The sequence below is a fragment of the Buteo buteo genome, chromosome 5, assembly GCF_964188355.1.
Source record: "Buteo buteo chromosome 5, bButBut1.hap1.1, whole genome shotgun sequence".
Lineage (NCBI taxonomy): Eukaryota > Metazoa > Chordata > Aves > Accipitriformes > Accipitridae > Buteo > Buteo buteo.
Window position 1 is genome coordinate 34,706,905 of NC_134175.1, and position 18,551 is coordinate 34,725,455.

An 18,551-nucleotide genomic window follows, 5' to 3' on the forward strand; every position below is an offset into this window, starting at 1 on the left:
ATTCTATGTGGAGACCAAGAGCTGCTGGAGCAGAATTATCACCACCTGTGACCTTGTTCATTCTTTTCTGAATAGTGAAAGCCCTTGGAAATGTTTTGGCCTTCTGCTTATAGAAATAGTTAATTTCTGTAATTAACTATCACAGAAATAGTAAATTCTAAATTCTTTCTAGAAATAGAACTAGGTTGAATTACAGAAACTTTTAGCCTAAGTGAAGATGTTATTAAAATCTGAGAGTCGAATGTTTATAACAGAACTAAATCCTGCACTACTCTTTCCATGAGAGGGAACAGCTACTGGGGGACAGAAATCCTAATTCAAAGTCTATGCGGCACAATTTCTGCAGCTAAAGAGTCTCGGATTAGTGCTAAAATTAGGTGGTAGAAAGATAAAAATTAAAGACATAGGTTATTTCACCAAATATATAAATTACTATGAATTAATTTCACTCCTTCTTACAGAACAAACTAAGACAGACAAAATGTTAATTTTGAATATAAATCCCTACTAGAGTAAGCCCTTCAAGTCATGGGGTTTACTCTCTGTAATTAGTTCAAAATTTATTATTCAAATTGTTCGAGAACTTTATTCAGCATTTAGTGATGCCAACGTCAACATATCCTGAGATCAATATTATGCAGATGAGATCCAAAAAGAGATTAAGTGTGTGTGGTCTATGACACAAAGTATATTTATTCCTGCCTCTATGTACCTTCAGCTGCTCAATTCTTTTGCTGGGTTAGTTTTTGCATGGATGAGTTTCTCAAACCATCTCACAAGGAGAGATCAAGACAGGGCAGGAATAAACAGAAAACATGGGGAAGGACCAGAATTCTTCTTCCAGTTTATGCCAGCTTAAATGGTCAGATGAAGATGAACTTGAGAGTCTACCTTTATCTTTCCCCCTATATACTGGATAATTGTTACTCATAAGATTCTAGGACAAGAAAGACTTAGTCAAAATGAGTTTCAACACACCCCAAACAGATCCACAACACACAAGAGCCCTCTTGTGCTCTCTTCAACTGCTGCCTGGCATTAATGTTTGATCCCACCTATGTTTCAACAGAGAAAATACATGACAGAAGATCATATGTAGAATTAAAGAAGTATCTTTGACTGTCAGACTGCAGGGACTGGAACATCTCTCATACTAGGAAAGGCTGAGAGAGTTGGGACTGTTCAGCCTGGAGAAGTGAAGGCTCACAAGGGATCTCATCAATGTTCACAAATACCCGAAGGGAGGGTGTAAAGAAGCTGTAGTGAGGCTCTTTTCAGTGGTGCCCAGCGACAGGACCAGAGGCAATGAGCACAAAATGAAACAGGAGGTTCCATCCAAACATCAGGAAACAATTTTTTGCTGTGAGGATGACTGAGCACTGGCACAAGTTGCCCAGAGAGGTTCTGGAGTCTCCATCCTTGGAGATACTCAAAAGCCATCTGGACATCATCCTGGGCTACCACCTCTAGCTAGCCCTGCTTGAGCAGGGAGGTTGTACAAGATGACCTCCAGAGGTCCCTTCCAACCCCAACCATTCGGTGATTCTGTTGGTATAGAATGTGATATTTCCATGTTTAGTGACAATTATTGTAACTAATATCCTGATTTGCTTCAGCTTGGATGCTTTGTAAATATTTTCTGTGGGACAGATGTCAATACCTGTTCTAGAACTGAGAATAGAAAAATCTAAAAATTGTCATGAATCTTATCATTTATCCAAACAAAACAAAGTTATCATTGCTTCAAACATTTGCTAGTTGTCTGAGGTTAGGGCACATAGATGTCTCCAATTCTGTTGTTACAAAGGTGTCTGATACATGTATGACTGATACCCTGTTGTCATCTTGAAAAAGAGAAGTTAATGAAGCTGGACTCCCTCTCCACTTATAAAAGACCACATTCTTCAAGGCAATATGAATCATGTCCCTACTATCCTCACTAAACTTCAATCACTTATACCACATAAAATGTTTTTCTTCTCTCTGAAGGACACTTTCCTCCTCTCTAAGCATGCCAAGTAGATAAACCAACATTATTTGATGTGAAATAAGTTTTATTCCAGACAGGAAGAGACGACTGAACTTCGGCTGGATAACTATCAGTGACAAACAACTGGAACCTATGGTCACAGCATCATAACTGTTTTTTCCTTTTCTTTTCTTTTTTTTTTTTTCTTTTTTGAAGAGGGGAAGGTTGAGGCTAATTTTATATCTTGTAACATGTCTTTTTGAGAAGATCTGTGTCTCTTGAATTATGCATGGGTTCTGATTATAAACATGATTCTAACCATGAGAATCCAAGACTTTTCTCACCAGGGCCCAGTGAAATCACTATTGAGGAGATATTGAGAGTAACAATAGAAACATGTCAGGAGACAATGGAGCAATTGAAACCCAAACCTGTATTCAAATAATTTATTAATTTTGGATTTGTCATTGAGAATAATGCTATTTAAAGAGCAATTCTAGCTTTACAACTTTCAAAATTTTATTTTGCCAATGGTTTTATTTTTGCATTACCTAGTCCTGCATTCATATAATTTCAAGATTATGCTGGCTTTTAGTTATTTAGAAAAGTGTATTTTAAATTTTTCTTGTCACATTGGAGTGTGACTTAAATGTGTTTAAAGTCTCCAAAAGCTCACAACAAATGAAAAGAAGTGAAATGCAATATTTAGAGTTTTATTATTTTTAAGCTAATCTAATGATTTTGAAGACTGCATGGATGATTTTCTAATATTTAGAGTTGTCAGTATGTGTATACATAATGTATTGATGTTGATTGCCACATTATAAGACCATAATTTTCAATACAATTGTTCCTGCTCTATACAACCAAAGTTTTCTGTAAGAATCAGATACTTCCATATTAACACAAGCTAAAAATTGATGAATAAGAAATATATTCTCAAAGTAATTAAAATCTGAATATTAGGAATGTACATGGAGGCTTGGGTTGGCAAGGTGTTGTCTGTACTGCACAACATCAACCTTAATTTGGAAACACCAAATTCTGCATAGTGTCAGCTACTGGACTTGGATTAAATACTTCACTAAATACAATGTACACGATATGGTAAGCTCCTTTTAGTAATGTAGTATATAGTAGTTTTAAGAAATGTATCTTCAAATCAGCTTCTTTCTCGCATTTCTGAACTTGTGTTAGTGATCTCCAAAACTCCATTGGAAATCAACATTATTTGGGCACCTGTCTTTCTTCTAGACATTTGACAATTGTGGTATTAAAGAGTAAATGTTCTTCCTCGCTGATGTATAACAACCATTTTAGAGTGTAAGCTCCATGGGGCAGGGACTTTTTAATCACAGATACCTGAACAGAGGCTAGTATCTTTCAGATGTTATTGGCATATAAATAACTGTTAACTAATACACAATGATTTTAGAACAGTTTCATGTTAAGTATAAATTAATTATCAAAATAATTGTTTCTTTAAAGAAATACCCAGAGTATCTTCAGAAATATAAACCAACACACATGGTCTGCATGTTTTTTGCTTAATGGTAAAGTACAATCCCTTGATAAATGAGATGATAAACAGAAGCTGATGTGAAAAATGAATACAATTCATCCTAAGGCTGTGCTCCTGACTTTCTAACAATTCAAATACCTTTTCCTGTAAGTACCTCTGAATTGAAAATATATTTCCTATTTTGTATCCTATAAAAAATTGGACATCTTCTAAATTATATTCAGATAGATGTATAGCAAAAGAATTAATTCAGAATAGGTCTTTTTTACTCACATGACTAGAGAACAGTTTCAAAATAAACACCCATAATTTTTCTCTACCTGTCTCATTGACCAGATGTATTTGGTTATCAGTTTCTCAGTATCGTTCAGTAAATAAGTTGCTACAACCCACAGTAATTTTATTTCAATATAATTATAATAAAAGAGTAATTGAATACTAAGCTATTTCTAGTGGTGTGATAGATACTAAAAACAGTGGCACCACAGAAACTTTTCATTTATCATATTTTCTTTTGCTTATTATTGTTGAATGCTGGCTTTTTCTGAGGATGTATAAATTTCATATGGTAATGCCCTATAGTTCATAAAATTTTTGTATATATTTGTGTTAAAACATTCTGTTTGTTATTTCACCGCACTGATTTCCATTAGCAATCATAGAAACATTTCAACTCAGTTAAAGGTACTAATATTTCATTTGTAAATCATAGCTTGGCCTGTGTGGACAGAAGCCTCATATCAGAAATGTGTTCATCTTCTCCACTAGCAAGGGATATGAGTTGTGAATATCTTTATGCAATAAGAGTGAGTGCACAGACCTTTTCTGTAAGAATTAATATAGCAACAAGGGAATGCATTTTGGATATTTTTTTTTCTGTGCAGGAATATTTACAAGTTTGTAGAAAAACACTGCAGAAGATAAACAGGAATAAATTAATAGACTGCTCTAATGACAAAAAGACATATCCTGTTCACATATTCATAAGACTGGTAGCATCAGTTCATGTTTTGTCCTTAGAAATATGCAACAGATGTAGCCAGTCCCAGGGAAAGCATATGACCCATTAACATCATTCACAGCAGATAACAGGACTTAACGGAAAGGAAGGGTGGTGCATAATAACGTGTCAGGCCCATTCCTTAACACAGTGGGCAGAGTCACAAGATTGGCAGTACTCCCACAGAAATCAGTAGTAGAAATGTTTATTGATTCTAAAAGAATCAGAGGTAATATGATCCTAGACAATTTAGAAAAGCTCACACATAATGACCATGTTGTAAGTAGCTCACTTTTTTTCTTCTAAACAAGATTAACATGTTACCATGGTACCCGAGAGGAATCCCATGGTTCTACTTCAGGCAAACTCCCATTGTTCTGAGTAAGACATGAACAAGGACCATAGCAACTAGCCCTATGGTTTGCTGAGCTAATCATCTGCCTATGCAAATCTGCATAACACCATTGTTTCAGTGGCACATGTTGTTTTTTCTGATAAAAATCTAAGTCAGTCCTACACTTACAAGCAGAATATATTTAACACGAAAATCCCATTAAAAAGCACTCTCTGAAAAATATCTGATCTTGTTCAGATAGCTCTCATTTTACAAATGTCATTGTTATTTCAGCAAAAACCTCTCATATTAAATTTAGTACTTTTATAATTGATAAAAATGAAGTTAGACATATTAGTCCAAATAGGTGCAATTCAGTCAAGACTCTCCCTTTAGCTGTCTTATTTGTTATTTTACTGCAGTATATTCATTCTTATACCTTGATAACATTTCTTGCAATGAAAGAAATCTTAATAAAGAATTTTGTAACCACTACATACATTAGTATGTACTTTAGTATTCACATTGTATAAGCTTTGCAATTAAGATTACACTATTCACTTATTGAATTGTAATACTCTGACAGCTTTTAGCACCACCTCTATTTGTATGTCACTTCTTTCTTTCTGTGCAGGAAGAAAACATAAAAATTATATAAAGCAACTTTCATAGCATTCACATGAAATCCTTATGCTTGTCTTTCCAGGTCCTGAAGGGGTTTCCAGAATGCTTACAAGCTGACATTTGTCTGCACCTCAACCAAAATTTGCTTCAGAATTGCAAAGCTTTCCGGGGGGCCAGCAAAGGCTGTCTTCGAGCTTTGGCTATGAAATTTAAGACAACACATGCACCTCCTGGAGACACTTTAGTGCACTGTGGAGATGTTCTCACTGCTCTTTACTTTGTGTCAAGAGGCTCCATTGAAATCCTTAAGAGTGACATTGTTGTAGCCATTCTTGGTAAGTAGATTACCACAAGGCATGTTAAAAGAGTCAGGGGACTGAAAAGAAATATCTGTTGTTGTTCCTGGGGAAGGAAATTTGTAAATGTTTTACTCACTCTTATTTAAATCAAGCAGAGAAATAATTTGTTTGAGGAGCAAAGTCTACATTACTGTAATAATTCATGTACACCAAAGACCCCATGTCCTTGGATATCTAAAATATCCAGGAGTGAGTCAGATTTATCCCTAGGTAAGTGGTAAACTGCAAGTTGAGGCAAGCAGATATCAAATTACTCCAGTTCTGATTATGCTGCAAGAGCCAAAGTCAAGGATACCCTTTTCTTTAACAGTGTATGAGAGTACTGAGTCACACAGACCCCCTATATGCTAACTGGAGAAAAAAAATGTATCTACTTCAGGCATTCAAAATGTCTTCTAGAGGTTTTCAGAAATGTCTGCTTGTGTCCACTGAGCATATAGAAAAGGAAGAGAACAGCAGATTAATCTGATCTTGATTGATACTTAAGTGTAATAACACCAGTGTTTCCCCTATATTTCTTATTAACATGTTCTTGTTGTATAGCACCGGGAGTTGTTTTCTTTCTCAGTGAAGATGGCTCAGATCAATGTTCAATCCAGCTGGGAGCTCACCTGCAGCTGGTGATAGCTCTTATGTCGAACCAATAAGACTTCATTAGCCACAGCAATTTTAGTAAAATAACTAAAAGCCTACCTAAGCAAGACTACTGGTTTGTTTCTCCAATTTAATATCAGGTAATAAGAACACAAAGAATGATTGAGTAGATGAGTAAGGATTTTGCTCTATGGAAACCTCCACCAGCTGTAACATCATTCATATGTTCTCCTCTCTATCTAACATTTGCTGTAGGAACTTACAGCCAGAAAACTAGCTGAAGCAGAATGTGGACTGGTAGCAGTATGTTGCTATTAATCCACTTGCGACTGACTATTCTACTAGTACTTTGCAGCGTGGATATGTGAACAGAAGTACAAAGGTGTGCCTACAGCAACTCTTCCCTAGGTTTAGATGGTGTTACCAAGACAATTTGTCATCCCATGCTGTTGCACCTCATCAGATGGGCCAGCTTTAGGCAAAAGCAAAGTAGGGAGCATGCAAGTATAACACTGTGAGGTTTTTACACTCACTGTGTGAGTGTCTTCCCCTGATTATAAACACTGTGGTTCATTGAGGATTTCATCTCTTACATCAAAAACATGTATATTTCTATAGCACTCACAATCAAGAAAAACTGACAAGTTTATGAACTCATTAATTTCTTCCTGGACCAAAGATGCAGACTGGTCAAGTTCTGCATGTTATGCACATCAGATCCTTGTGTTCTCACACTGCAGGAGAAATGCAGGTATTTGCAGGGCAATGCCACTATATCTCTTTGAGCCTACAGCTCCTCACACCAGGGGCTGCAGTTTGCAGCCTCACTCTCCTGGGGAAGGGTGGTTCAGACAGAGAGACAGTTGTGCACAACTGCAGCCAAAAGGAACTGGCCTCTGGGCCCACATCTGTTGCACAATCCATGAGGCAGGAGCCTGCCTGATAGCTGGCTCCAGTCAATGAGTCTGTGGTATCCTGAATCTGCTAAAAAAGAATAGAAGATGATACAAATGAAAATTACTCTGCAATGAAATCACACAGAAACCTAACAAAGATTATCAATACTTAGCCAAATATTTTTAGTTAATTCCTCTTTCTGAAAAACCTACACATAGAAATGGACATAAAAACCACTCAATGCTATGTCCTCTGTGGTTGAAAAGACTTCAGTCCAACAGCGGTAGCATGGATGAACTTTCCACCCTTAACAAGTTTTGCAACTTCATCACAGAAATCAGAGTTCTGAGAAATGTTGGGTTTGTCCCTCAGTTTTCCTCAACTTGTCTGCACTGCCTGATGCTGCTGAGTAAGGTCTGATCAGTACTGACCTGACAACAGTAGTTCTGTGCCAAATCCTTAGAAAATACAATGGCTGTGGACCTCCTAGAATCTACCCCCTCTTTCAGCTTTGCATACAAGATATAAAAATACTGCATTCATGTCAATAGTCATATTGCAGAGAAGGTATTATATGCCTTGAATAGGGACCTCTGCATTCATAAACATTAACACCAGAAGGACTGTTAGATTATATTGGCTAACCTCTGTTATATCACTGACTACTGTTACACTCCATACCTTTAACTGTCTGTTGTGTCTAATGAACTGTGCTTGATGAAAGAAAAGCAATGGGGTGTGATCTGAAGACATAACGAGATGAAAAAGTGATCACTTTTCTTGGCAGTTTATTTCCATAGTTAATAATTTTTATTTTTAAAAACGTGTGCTTTAATTCCAGTATAAAATTATCTTGCTTCAATTTCTTTCCATTGGTTCTTGCTATACATTCCTTATTATATTCTAGAGGAGTTTAGTACTGAGTAATTTTTCCTCTCTATAAGGATACATGCAATATAATCAGGTTACCTCTTAATTTTCCTGTTGATAAGCTGAACAGACTGTGCTCTTTAAGACCCTCCCTGTAAATCAGCCCTTAAATTATTTTTTGCATCTTTTAGCCGCTTGCTCACCCAGTTTTCAGCTTCCTTTTTAGAAAATGGAGAAACTGGAACTACTTGCACTAACATAATATAAAAGCCACAAATGTTTAACACAGAGGCAAAATCACGCCTGTATTCTTTTTTACCAGTCTACTGTTTCTCAGTTGCTATGACCACTATTCTTTTCCACAACTGTTTTCCTAGTTCCCCCCCGCCCAAGCCCCATTTTGAAGATAAGCCCTGCAACCCTTAGTTTAGAGCATATTTTCACTGGTCTACGGCTGCAACTTCTCTGCATTGATGAAGGTTATGTGCATATTTGGGGAAAACAAGCAATTTAATAGAGATGACAATTTTAGCAAACAGGTACTGTGAATGTATCAACATTGATGGAAAGATTCGTAATAGTATCAAAACAGAGGCAGCTATGTTTAAAGACCTTCTTCAAAACAACTTCTGCATCTTGGAAGTTTTGCATTCCCTATGAAAAATATAAAAAATAAGACATTTTCTACTAAAATATATTTCAAGTATGGTCTGCTTCTTCATGTAATTCTTAACAAAATGAGATTCCAGGCCAGACAGGTCTTGTACTCTACTGAACAACAGAAATTACATCTTTCTCATCATAACAATATGATTTAAATCAGCAAATACTGTTTTTACAAGAAAGGACAAATGAACCTACTGTAGTCATGCTAGATGGAACTGAAGAAATACCATGATGAAACTAGATTTTCCTTTCACTTAGTCCAGTTATATGCCTATGTAATTTCATTGATTTTAGTAATTTTGCTTTTAATATTTAATAATAATACTTTTTATTTACAACAATATATGTACAATGGTAATCTGATTGTATCACTTCATGTAAAATCAAGTATTCTACACCATTATCATAAAGAAATACATCATTTAATTTATTCATGTTTAAAATAATAATCTCTAATTTTCTTTCTGCAGGGAAAAATGATATTTTTGGAGAGATGGTACATCTTTATGCAAAACCAGGAAAGTCAAATGCAGATGTGAGAGCTTTAACTTACTGTGACTTACATAAAATCCAGCGAGAAGACCTACTAGAAGTTTTGGATATGTACCCTGAATTTTCTGATCTCTTTCTCACCAATCTAGAACTGACTTTTAATCTGAGAGATGAAACTGCAAAGGTACATACAATAAGTAATTTTTTTCTTAATATTGGGCCAAATGTGTCCCACAGTAGAAAAACTTGAAAATAACAATTGAAAAACCAAGGTTAGCAAAATTAAAAGCTAAAAGCCTGAGGCCAAATCCTATTTTAAAAAAATACATTCACCTGATTGCTCCTACTGAAGTCAGTTAAACTCAGCAGAAGTCAATGAAATTACTCAGATGATGATAATCTAACATGATTTGGTTCTATATTTAAATAGTATTAAAATTTCAGCCAGGGGAATTTTGGATGTTTTGTTAAAGCCATGGAAAATATGTTTTTTTCAGATTACTATAGTCTAGGTCACCACAAGGGGAACTTTTGACACTAAATATAATTGTACAATCATAAAATAAAGATAAATCAGATTATCTGGATTCATTCTGTGTCTAACAGTCAAAAATATTTAATTGCCTTTCAAACATGAATTGTTAATTCTCTTATCTTGGAGTGGACTCTACCTCCTAGGAGACTAAAAGTGTACAAAGGACTTGTCAAATTTCACTCAGTCTTCAGATTTGCAGGGATTTCTTGGTCTCTTTTTCTCACAGTGCCTGTCCTAAGTGTCCCCTTTTGCACAGATTGCATCTTCAGAAAAACAGAAAAATTACCAGTGTTTCCTTATTTCACGCTGCCGGGGTCAGTCTGAATTGGGAAACAAAGGGGAGGTTTGGCCAGAAGGGGAGAAGGAAAAGGCTATTGCCCAGCTTGTGCTACTGGGGCTAAAGCTTTCCCTAGAAAGTTGCAGGGTACACCAGCACTGGCCACCAAACATGGACTACACTGCACATAGAATGACTAGTTTACATTTCATTATTTCTGAGATATTGCCATTTTGTAGTTTCTTAGTACACTTTTAGGAAAAACAGAGGTTTGGTGAGAAGGAAGTAATATAATTTGGCCTCAAAGACCTTCTGAGAAACAAGGAGACAAAGAACACTAAGGTTTGGACTGTAAATGATAGGGGTATCTTTGCTAATCACATGTGGATCTTTAGTTTAAAAAATTAAAACAAATATGACTTCTGACAAGAAATGTCACTTCTTTTTATGCTGAGCCTTTTTTTAATAAAAGATCATTCTGAAAATGAAAGACCAATTCCATTCTTTATTTTAAAAGTCATCTTTTTGTGTTTATTGAAAAGGTCATCATTATTAATTACTTGTGAAATACAATACAATGAATTTATAGTCTAGTGATAAATTTAAGTTAAAACTGAAAGTCCACATATTTGAAAAACTTCCTTAAGGATTAATTCACATTAATTATTTTAGTCCTGCAATTACATTGTCATCAATGTTTTATCATTATTTTTTCCATAAATCAGAGAAAATTGAAACAAAATTCCATCTTCTGTGTTGTGGTGTACAATACACAAAGAAAGTCCTCGCTGCTCATGTTCCTTAGAAATTTTTCTGTTGTTATTTCTTACTGCTGTACCAGCCACTAAGAAAAAATTGCTAGACTTCACAGGGACAGGGAAGGGAGGACAGACCCATGCCTCTGAGCGTGCAAAATCAGTTTTCTTTAGTAATTCCACTTGCTTTCCACTGTCTATTGCAATCCAGAAAATGATCCCCCAAAAGAAGTGATGAGCACATTCTGATCTTCAAAACATCACTCAGATCCAGATTTGTTATCTGAATAATAGGTGCTTCTGTTTCGACTTCCATTCCTCTCCTCCTATTTATGTAAAAGTGCCTTTTTCTTCCTGCAGTTATTCAACCAGTGGGCCACCAGTGAAGCACCTTACCCACCAGGTTTACAATTAAGGGAATAGAGAAAGATGTAAACACTTCCCACTTCTTTCCCTCTGCCCTTCTCCCACATGCAAATCTACTTACTTGAGTGAGGGAAACCTCACTAGCACAGGGAAGGGAAGTAGGCTGAAGCCAATGCCATGGGTATGTACACAAAGAGCATAACTGGTGTTATATTTGCTTATTTGTAAATTTCTTGGTTTTAAATAAGTGGAAAGAAGAGTTAAATGCATCTTGTACTTGGTAGGGCAAAAAAACCACATCCATCTTCCATAAGATGGATATAGAAAGACAACATTGTGTTCTGCTGTGGAAATAAGTATCTGAATAACTGAATCTGATAGAAAGGAAGGGAGGGTCTAGAAAGAGAAAATAATGAGGGGTGAAGTGTCTGGTGTTTGTCAGCCTTATATTTATTGTTGTAAAATGTAACTTTTATAATCATTACCACATATTTAAATATAAATCTAATACAATCAGTTACCATATTACTTCTTGCAATAGTATACATTCTCTGTTAGAGGTTTTGGGTTTTTTTTTTTATTAATTTCTTTAAGATTACTTAAACCACATCTGTGCAAGTTCAGGAGGCTGATAACACATGAACACTTGTCTTTACTTGTAAATTTATTATCAGGATACTTTTGTTTCACCATCAGGTGGTGACATTGTTGTGTTTGCTCAACCTGCATGAACTTTTTAACATTAGCATTGAGCAATACCATTAGCTGGGGATGGAGAGTCTGATGCAGACTGACTTGTGTAATATTGCCTTTCTTAAAGCTTGAACATGATTAACATTCAATCACCTATTGAAAACCTGCTCTCTTTAGATGGGACTAATCTGTCATTATGTTTCATATTTCATTAATCAAGTCTGACCTCGTAATAAGATCACAAACTACTAATGATACGGATGGAGATAACTGCAAACTACGAAGACGGAAATTGTCCTTTCAAAGTGAAATAGAGAAAGGTAATTAACTTCATTTCTTACATTAGACAGCACTGCTTCATTATTCATTGATATTTCATTTGGTAATGCTGGGTACATTAGGGTCCCATGTTGGCTGTTATTGTAGAGGCTCCTGAGAATCCAGCTGAGCAGCAAAAACATGCTGTGCGCTGTCCCCTATGTGGTTGTATATGACTAGAAGATATCAGTGTTGCCCTTCCATGACTTCACACCTATCAGTGCAGAGCTGTTCAAACACTAAGCTTCCTTATTGCCTTTGAGATATACATATATATATGTGTATTACCTCTTAAACAAGATCTATTTTCTGAGACACCATGTTTTAAACTGTTTGGAGAAGCTAGTCTATTGGATTATTTATTAGCAACATTGATTTTATTTCCTCAGCAAAGTGCCTTGTTGAACTTGATGCTAGGTAGTGTTTCTCCCTGGAATCAAAATATTTTGTTTTCAGGACACAATAGATTCACCACAGTCAGATTTCGATTCATATGGTAATGTGTAGATGGTTGTGCTGGCAAGAGTTCAGATAGCATCTTCTGTGCTTATGTTCACCTTAGAAGCTTTTGGGAGTAATCCTAATGAAGGAAAATTCAGTGAAATATTAAACTTTGTCACCAGTATTCAGTACTGCTAAATACAGGAACTGTAGATAGTAGCTGTGGTCAGACAGCAACAGTCATGAAGACAGCTAAACTGATACTCGCAGGGTTTTCATTTTTATATAGGGAAGGCACAGTTCCTTGAATAACATTACACATTTATGGTCCAATGATTTGTCTGACAAATTACTGTTTCTGATATGCCTGTCTTTCACACTCCACAGTTAAACCCCAATCCTAAATGCAGCATAATACCAATTTATAGAGTTGCAGAGTAGCTGAAAATAAATGGGAACACTTTAAACATACATAGCAGGGATAATGTTCGATGAAGGAAGACTTTAATCCAGAGCATGGCTACTCAGAACAATGACATTGCTGTTCGATCAAAGAAGCATCTTTAGGGCAGGAAGCCAAGACTGCCAACAAATCTGTCAGGAAAATGTCCCCATGAAATATTCAATCTGCTCTTCACAAAGAATCTGTTGACAGAGGCACTTTGCCTGAATAACCTTCACATTTCTTATGAGAAAACATATGCTGCCACCTAGACAAGATGGAAGTGATCTTTCATGTTGTGCCTTCTGCAGAATTACAAATAGGCTTCTCAGGTGTCAATGTGGCACCAAGACCCCTCGGCTTTTATAGTTCTTTCCCAGTAGCTTACACTGAACATTCTCTTGGAGATGTTTATTTGCATTACTTTTGAAAGTATATAATTTCCCATAGTTTTGTCTTTGAAAATAAAAAACCTTGCACCATTGGGGAAGAAGAGGCAAGACTGGCAACAAGCTCCTTAGTCTTGGTAAGGACTGTATAGTATCTGGTAATGTGTGAGTTAGACAGAAGTGCGGTACATTGGAAGTCCATCTGAGGAGAAGATACAATTGTAAGAGTCCTTTGCCAAGAACTGAGTAGACTTTAGGCCTACTGGCTTACTGCCCCTCTCTGATCCCTGGTCAGACTCTCTGTATGTTGCCAAGCAGACACCTTGTAATCATAGACCTTCAGTGTCATTTTTCTGTGGCCCATCCTACATCCTGTATGAGGTTGTAGAGTACTAGAGGTTACTACTGGCTTGTAAAGTAATATTCTATTGACTTCAACACTTAACATATAGGAGGGAGTGGCATCATATTTTGATCCAGCATAGTTAGTCTATAATGATAAATATTTGGGGATGGTCCTGCAGAGTGCCTCAGAAGAACTGGAGTAGAAAAGACAGAGTTCCTGAACACACAGTTGGCAAATGCATTTCCAGTCACACTATTCCTACAGATTAAAAAAAAAAAAAAAAGTGTTGTATGATGACTTTTAATATATTATTTCAGAACTACACTTTGAACAGGATAGAGACACCCAGCATTCTCACTCTTATATTTTGATATTTTACATCTCACTAAAGTCTCCTTGATTTGTAATTATTGGGGGGTGGGGGATGCTCATGGAATGGTCTTCTTGCTGGCATTCTTTACTTTCAGCTGTTGACCTACTAGCATATTATGCGGCTTGAAATTGTATTGTTTCCATCTTTAGTGTGATCATCAGCGATTTTCTCCCTTTTGGAGTGCTAAAAATGGGATTGTGTTATCTCAGCCTTTAGTTCATGCTAGCGTGATTTGGATCTTGTTGCCATGGTAACTCTTCCTGCACGAGCTTTATCAGGGGTTAAACAAAATCAACACAGCTCTCTGTTATGCATCTGCAGTTAGTACTACTACTTTTCCAATTCCATGCAAGATGTTCTCACTCCACCTATACATATTTCCACCATTTCTTACCTGTGTCAACAAAAATCGATCTTAGTTAGTGCAGTGGGCTCTGCCATAATGTGATTTTAAAGGGTACAAGGCTACTTGAGGGACCAGCTTGTTCTCTGGTTTCCAGAAAGGATTGCAATAGCACAAGAGGTCCCCTGCAAAAATTAATGCACACACTGCATAGCAGCTTATTCTTGCTCTCACCCAAAAGAAATTCATTACAGGTCGTTCAGAACAACTGATGCTATTCCTTGCACAGGTGCAGGTGCAGCCTTAGCCAGTTGCCATAGATGCTTGACAGTCAGCCAAGAAATGCACTCTATGGCTGCTTAAAATAAGCAGTATTCCCACCTGGCAGTTCCAAACAAAGCTCTCAGCTGGGTTGGCAAGTTATTCTTCTGCTGGAAACTGAGGGACAACAAGCTGGTCCATCTACATTCAGTTGCCTCTTTCAACAGTGCCGAATACAATCCCTTCTTGCCCATTTCTCATTTTCCTCTAGCAGTTCTGTGGGAGTTAGCTAATTTTAAGGGAAATACATAGGGGCAAGAAGTCTCTTTTGCTCTGCTAGTTCTGAGTGCAGATCTATTATCCTATGCTGAATGGGGCATCACTAGAGTTGGTTACATCGATATGAAATCCAAACATACAGGTGAAAAATGCAAAAGTTAGAGGCAGAGTGTAAGCTCACTGAGAGCTTGAAAACTTGAAGCTTTGAAAAGACTTTTCTGGAGTTCAAACATTACTACTTTTGCTAGCATCTTGTTTAAATTTTTGTTATTGTTGGCTCTAAAATCTTAACTTTCTTCAGACTGTTCCATTGTCCAATTATTGTCATTAAAAGATATTCTTTGCATTTAACTTTAACTCATGTAACCCTTAGCTGAAGGCTATCAAAATTCTGGACCTGTTCTGGGCACTCACACATAATTTTCTTGAAGCCCTAGAAGCAATCAGGTATGAAACCCTTTCCAGGGAGAAAACTGGTTTTGGTCTAAAACTGCACTTTTTACATAGCCAAATCATAGCCGCCCTTTGTTCTTGTCACAGGGCATATAAAATCTATCCATCATATCCAGCGTAATTAAAATACTGGCTAAATAAACCAGTGTGGACATACTAACTGGGAATGTAACCATGACCTCACTGAAATAAATCCTTATTCTGGATTTTTAGCTGTGATCCAAAAACAAGAACATCATCCCACAGACACTAGCTGAGAGGATGATAAGAACTCCAGTGGAGTTATAGTGTTAAATTAGTAACAAGAGATTCAGGTAGCTAGTGATACTTAATTTTTAACTTTTGTCAGCTGGCCCAGGGAACTCATAACAAGGAATTTTTATTTCCATGGATGTGATTTTAAAAGGCCACAAAAGAAACTTCTTACAAAATCTTGTTACACAATTTTTGCATTCACTTGCCCATGTTGACACAGACTGTAACAATCAAGTGGGATATAAAACATATTTTGCAGTGTTTCGTTTTAGCATATTGTTAACTAAGTAAACTTACATACTACTTAATTTTAATTTGAAGAGTTATGCTTCTTGACCAGACTTTTCTAAAAGTACCTACTGATCTATTCTCAAAGTAAGCACAGAAACCAGAGCTCTAATAAACTTCTAATTGAATCTTGATTAGTATAGCTACCTTAAGTGTGCACTGCTTTTAGGTACTATCCAGGCTAAGAAGCCAAACCATATTAGCATAGCTTTATTACACAAGGTATCCAGAGGCCATGGCTGGCAATATAGAAGACAAGGAAATCTTTCAGGAACTGCCTGAAATCTTTCAGAACTCCTGCCTAAAAGTAGGAGGTGAAGCAGTACTGAGAGAATGGGGAAACACTCCCCTCCCCCTGCTCTCTGCCATTCTTGTCCTCTTCCCCTAGCTTATTTATTTAAACGCTTACTTTATAAATAGATGACTCAGCCAAGCACTGTGCTGTGTCCCCAGCAAGAAAGTAGGGTAAGAATCTGGACAAAAATTGAAGCTCTTACTTAACTGTGTTAAACTGTTAGTATTATGCTGACAAAGTTTGCTTGGGCTTAATTAGAAAAGAGTTTCTAATATTCAGCCAAAGTGTCAGGTGGTTAAATGACCAGGAAACAACTAATACCTTGGCAGGCATCATATGGCTTGAAATAAGACCTCATGTCCCCAAAATCTTACCTTCAGCATGAAACCCCTAACAAAAACTATATGGTCATCAGAGAGCTTATCACTGCAGTTTTCCATCTGCTCCTATTATTGTTATTGCAGTTACCACAGTGCCTAGGAGCCACCTCAGGGATCTTCCACAGAAGTATCTTATTTCCAGGAGCTGTTCCCAGAGAGTCTGTTCCCAGAGGCCAAATCTGATCGAACTGTTGTATGCAGTCACACATGCCCATAGCCATACTTTGTAAAAAAAAAAGTAATTATAGTACTACAGTGAAAGCTGAATTCCTTGTAAAAGAGAAGAGAATTCTGAACTTGGTAGGAGAACTGCTTTGGCCTTTGCCCTGAATCGCTTCTGAGGTGCATGTAATTCTTTCTTTCTGAATTTTTAAGTATAGTATTATTTCCTGAAGTATAAATCAAGAATTGTCCTTCCATTATTATCTGATTAGCACTGAAGTTGATACAAAGCCAGACAGAGCAAAGAACATTCAGAGATAACGCTGTCACTCCATTCCTAACTTATCTCATTGTACTAAAAATAGCACAAAGAAATAAATTAAGGATTGCATACTCACTTCAACTTTGAAATTCTTGGCTTCTGAAATGTGTCTCAAATTCAGTTATTCAAAACTAGTCCATTTAAAAAAAGGAACATGGATTCTTATGGAAAAGTTACCCAGTCTTTAGTCCAGGATGGTGGGGGGAGGTTTCAGTATCTTCTGCTGTTCCCTAATCACAGAATCATCCAAACCTTCACAGCTCAGAGAGGAAACACAGCCACGGACACATTAACTTACTAAACTCTCACAAGCAGCACTAAGACAAAACAGTAATTCGAACAACTCTCTCCAGTACAGTTAATTTCCTCCGTCATCACTATCCAACCTACGCGAACCTTTCAGCAAAATTGCCAGGGCTTGCTATAATGATGGAATTCCACTAGCTGGTACCTTTAGGTTCCCCAGTGAAGACTCAGGAGCTCCCAAATTATGAATGAAGTTGGAATTAAAGGAATCTTCTATCATTAAAAACAGTCACAGAAAAATAAGAACTTAAAACCTTTTTACTACTGAGAGGAGAAGATGTTTTAACTTTCCTAAAATACCTCCAGTAATGTACTTTTCCTAGGAAAAGGAATCTTCCTGCATCAGTTTCTAGACAGATGTCGTTTTTCCCTGGTGTTAGTCAGATACCACACACATATCTGACAGTATGTTTTGTAAGGCATTCTAAAGATAGGTGGGAAATTTGAAGGGAAACACAATGAGTAGAAGTGAGGAAGAAGGGGGAAAAGAAATGTGTTCTGAAGAACATAAGGATTTCCACACCCCAGGTTTCAGGAGTCATTGTAAGTCTTTGGCATTGTTTCAAATTCTGAGGTCTGACAGGTCTACAGACATCTGCTGTACCAAGGTGCTGAACAAGGATTTACAGATACACAAATCCATGTGCGTGGTGGAACTTTAGATAAATTCTTTCTACCAGTTTAAGAAATGTCTAAACAAATATGTGTGCACTTTTAAGAACTCTTATCTCTGCCATATGCTGAAAATGGCCAAGCTTTGATATAACTGTATCTGTTTCAAAAGATTATTTTTAAGCCAAAAAATCTCTGATGGAAAGAACCTATTTTCACTTGTTCTTTGTTTCATCTAAGTTCTGCTGTATATTATACTATAGATGGGCATAACTATATGTGATGTTCACAGAAGGAAAAATTGTAGTAATGTAGCCAGTCCTTATCTTACCA

At 36.6% G+C, this 18,551-nt stretch overlaps 1 protein-coding gene across 1 annotated transcript in view; it reads left to right on the forward strand.

Annotated features, from left to right (window-relative positions):
- The window catches only part of KCNH7 (potassium voltage-gated channel subfamily H member 7), a 245,808-nt gene that overhangs the window by 210,438 nt on the left and 16,819 nt on the right, over positions 1-18,551 (forward strand). The window contains exons 10-12 of the mRNA XM_075028563.1: positions 5,532-5,784; positions 9,306-9,511; positions 12,174-12,273. Of these exons, the coding sequence (XP_074884664.1) occupies positions 5,532-5,784; positions 9,306-9,511; positions 12,174-12,273 (559 nt within the window). The remainder of the gene's footprint in view (positions 1-5,531; positions 5,785-9,305; positions 9,512-12,173; positions 12,274-18,551) is intronic.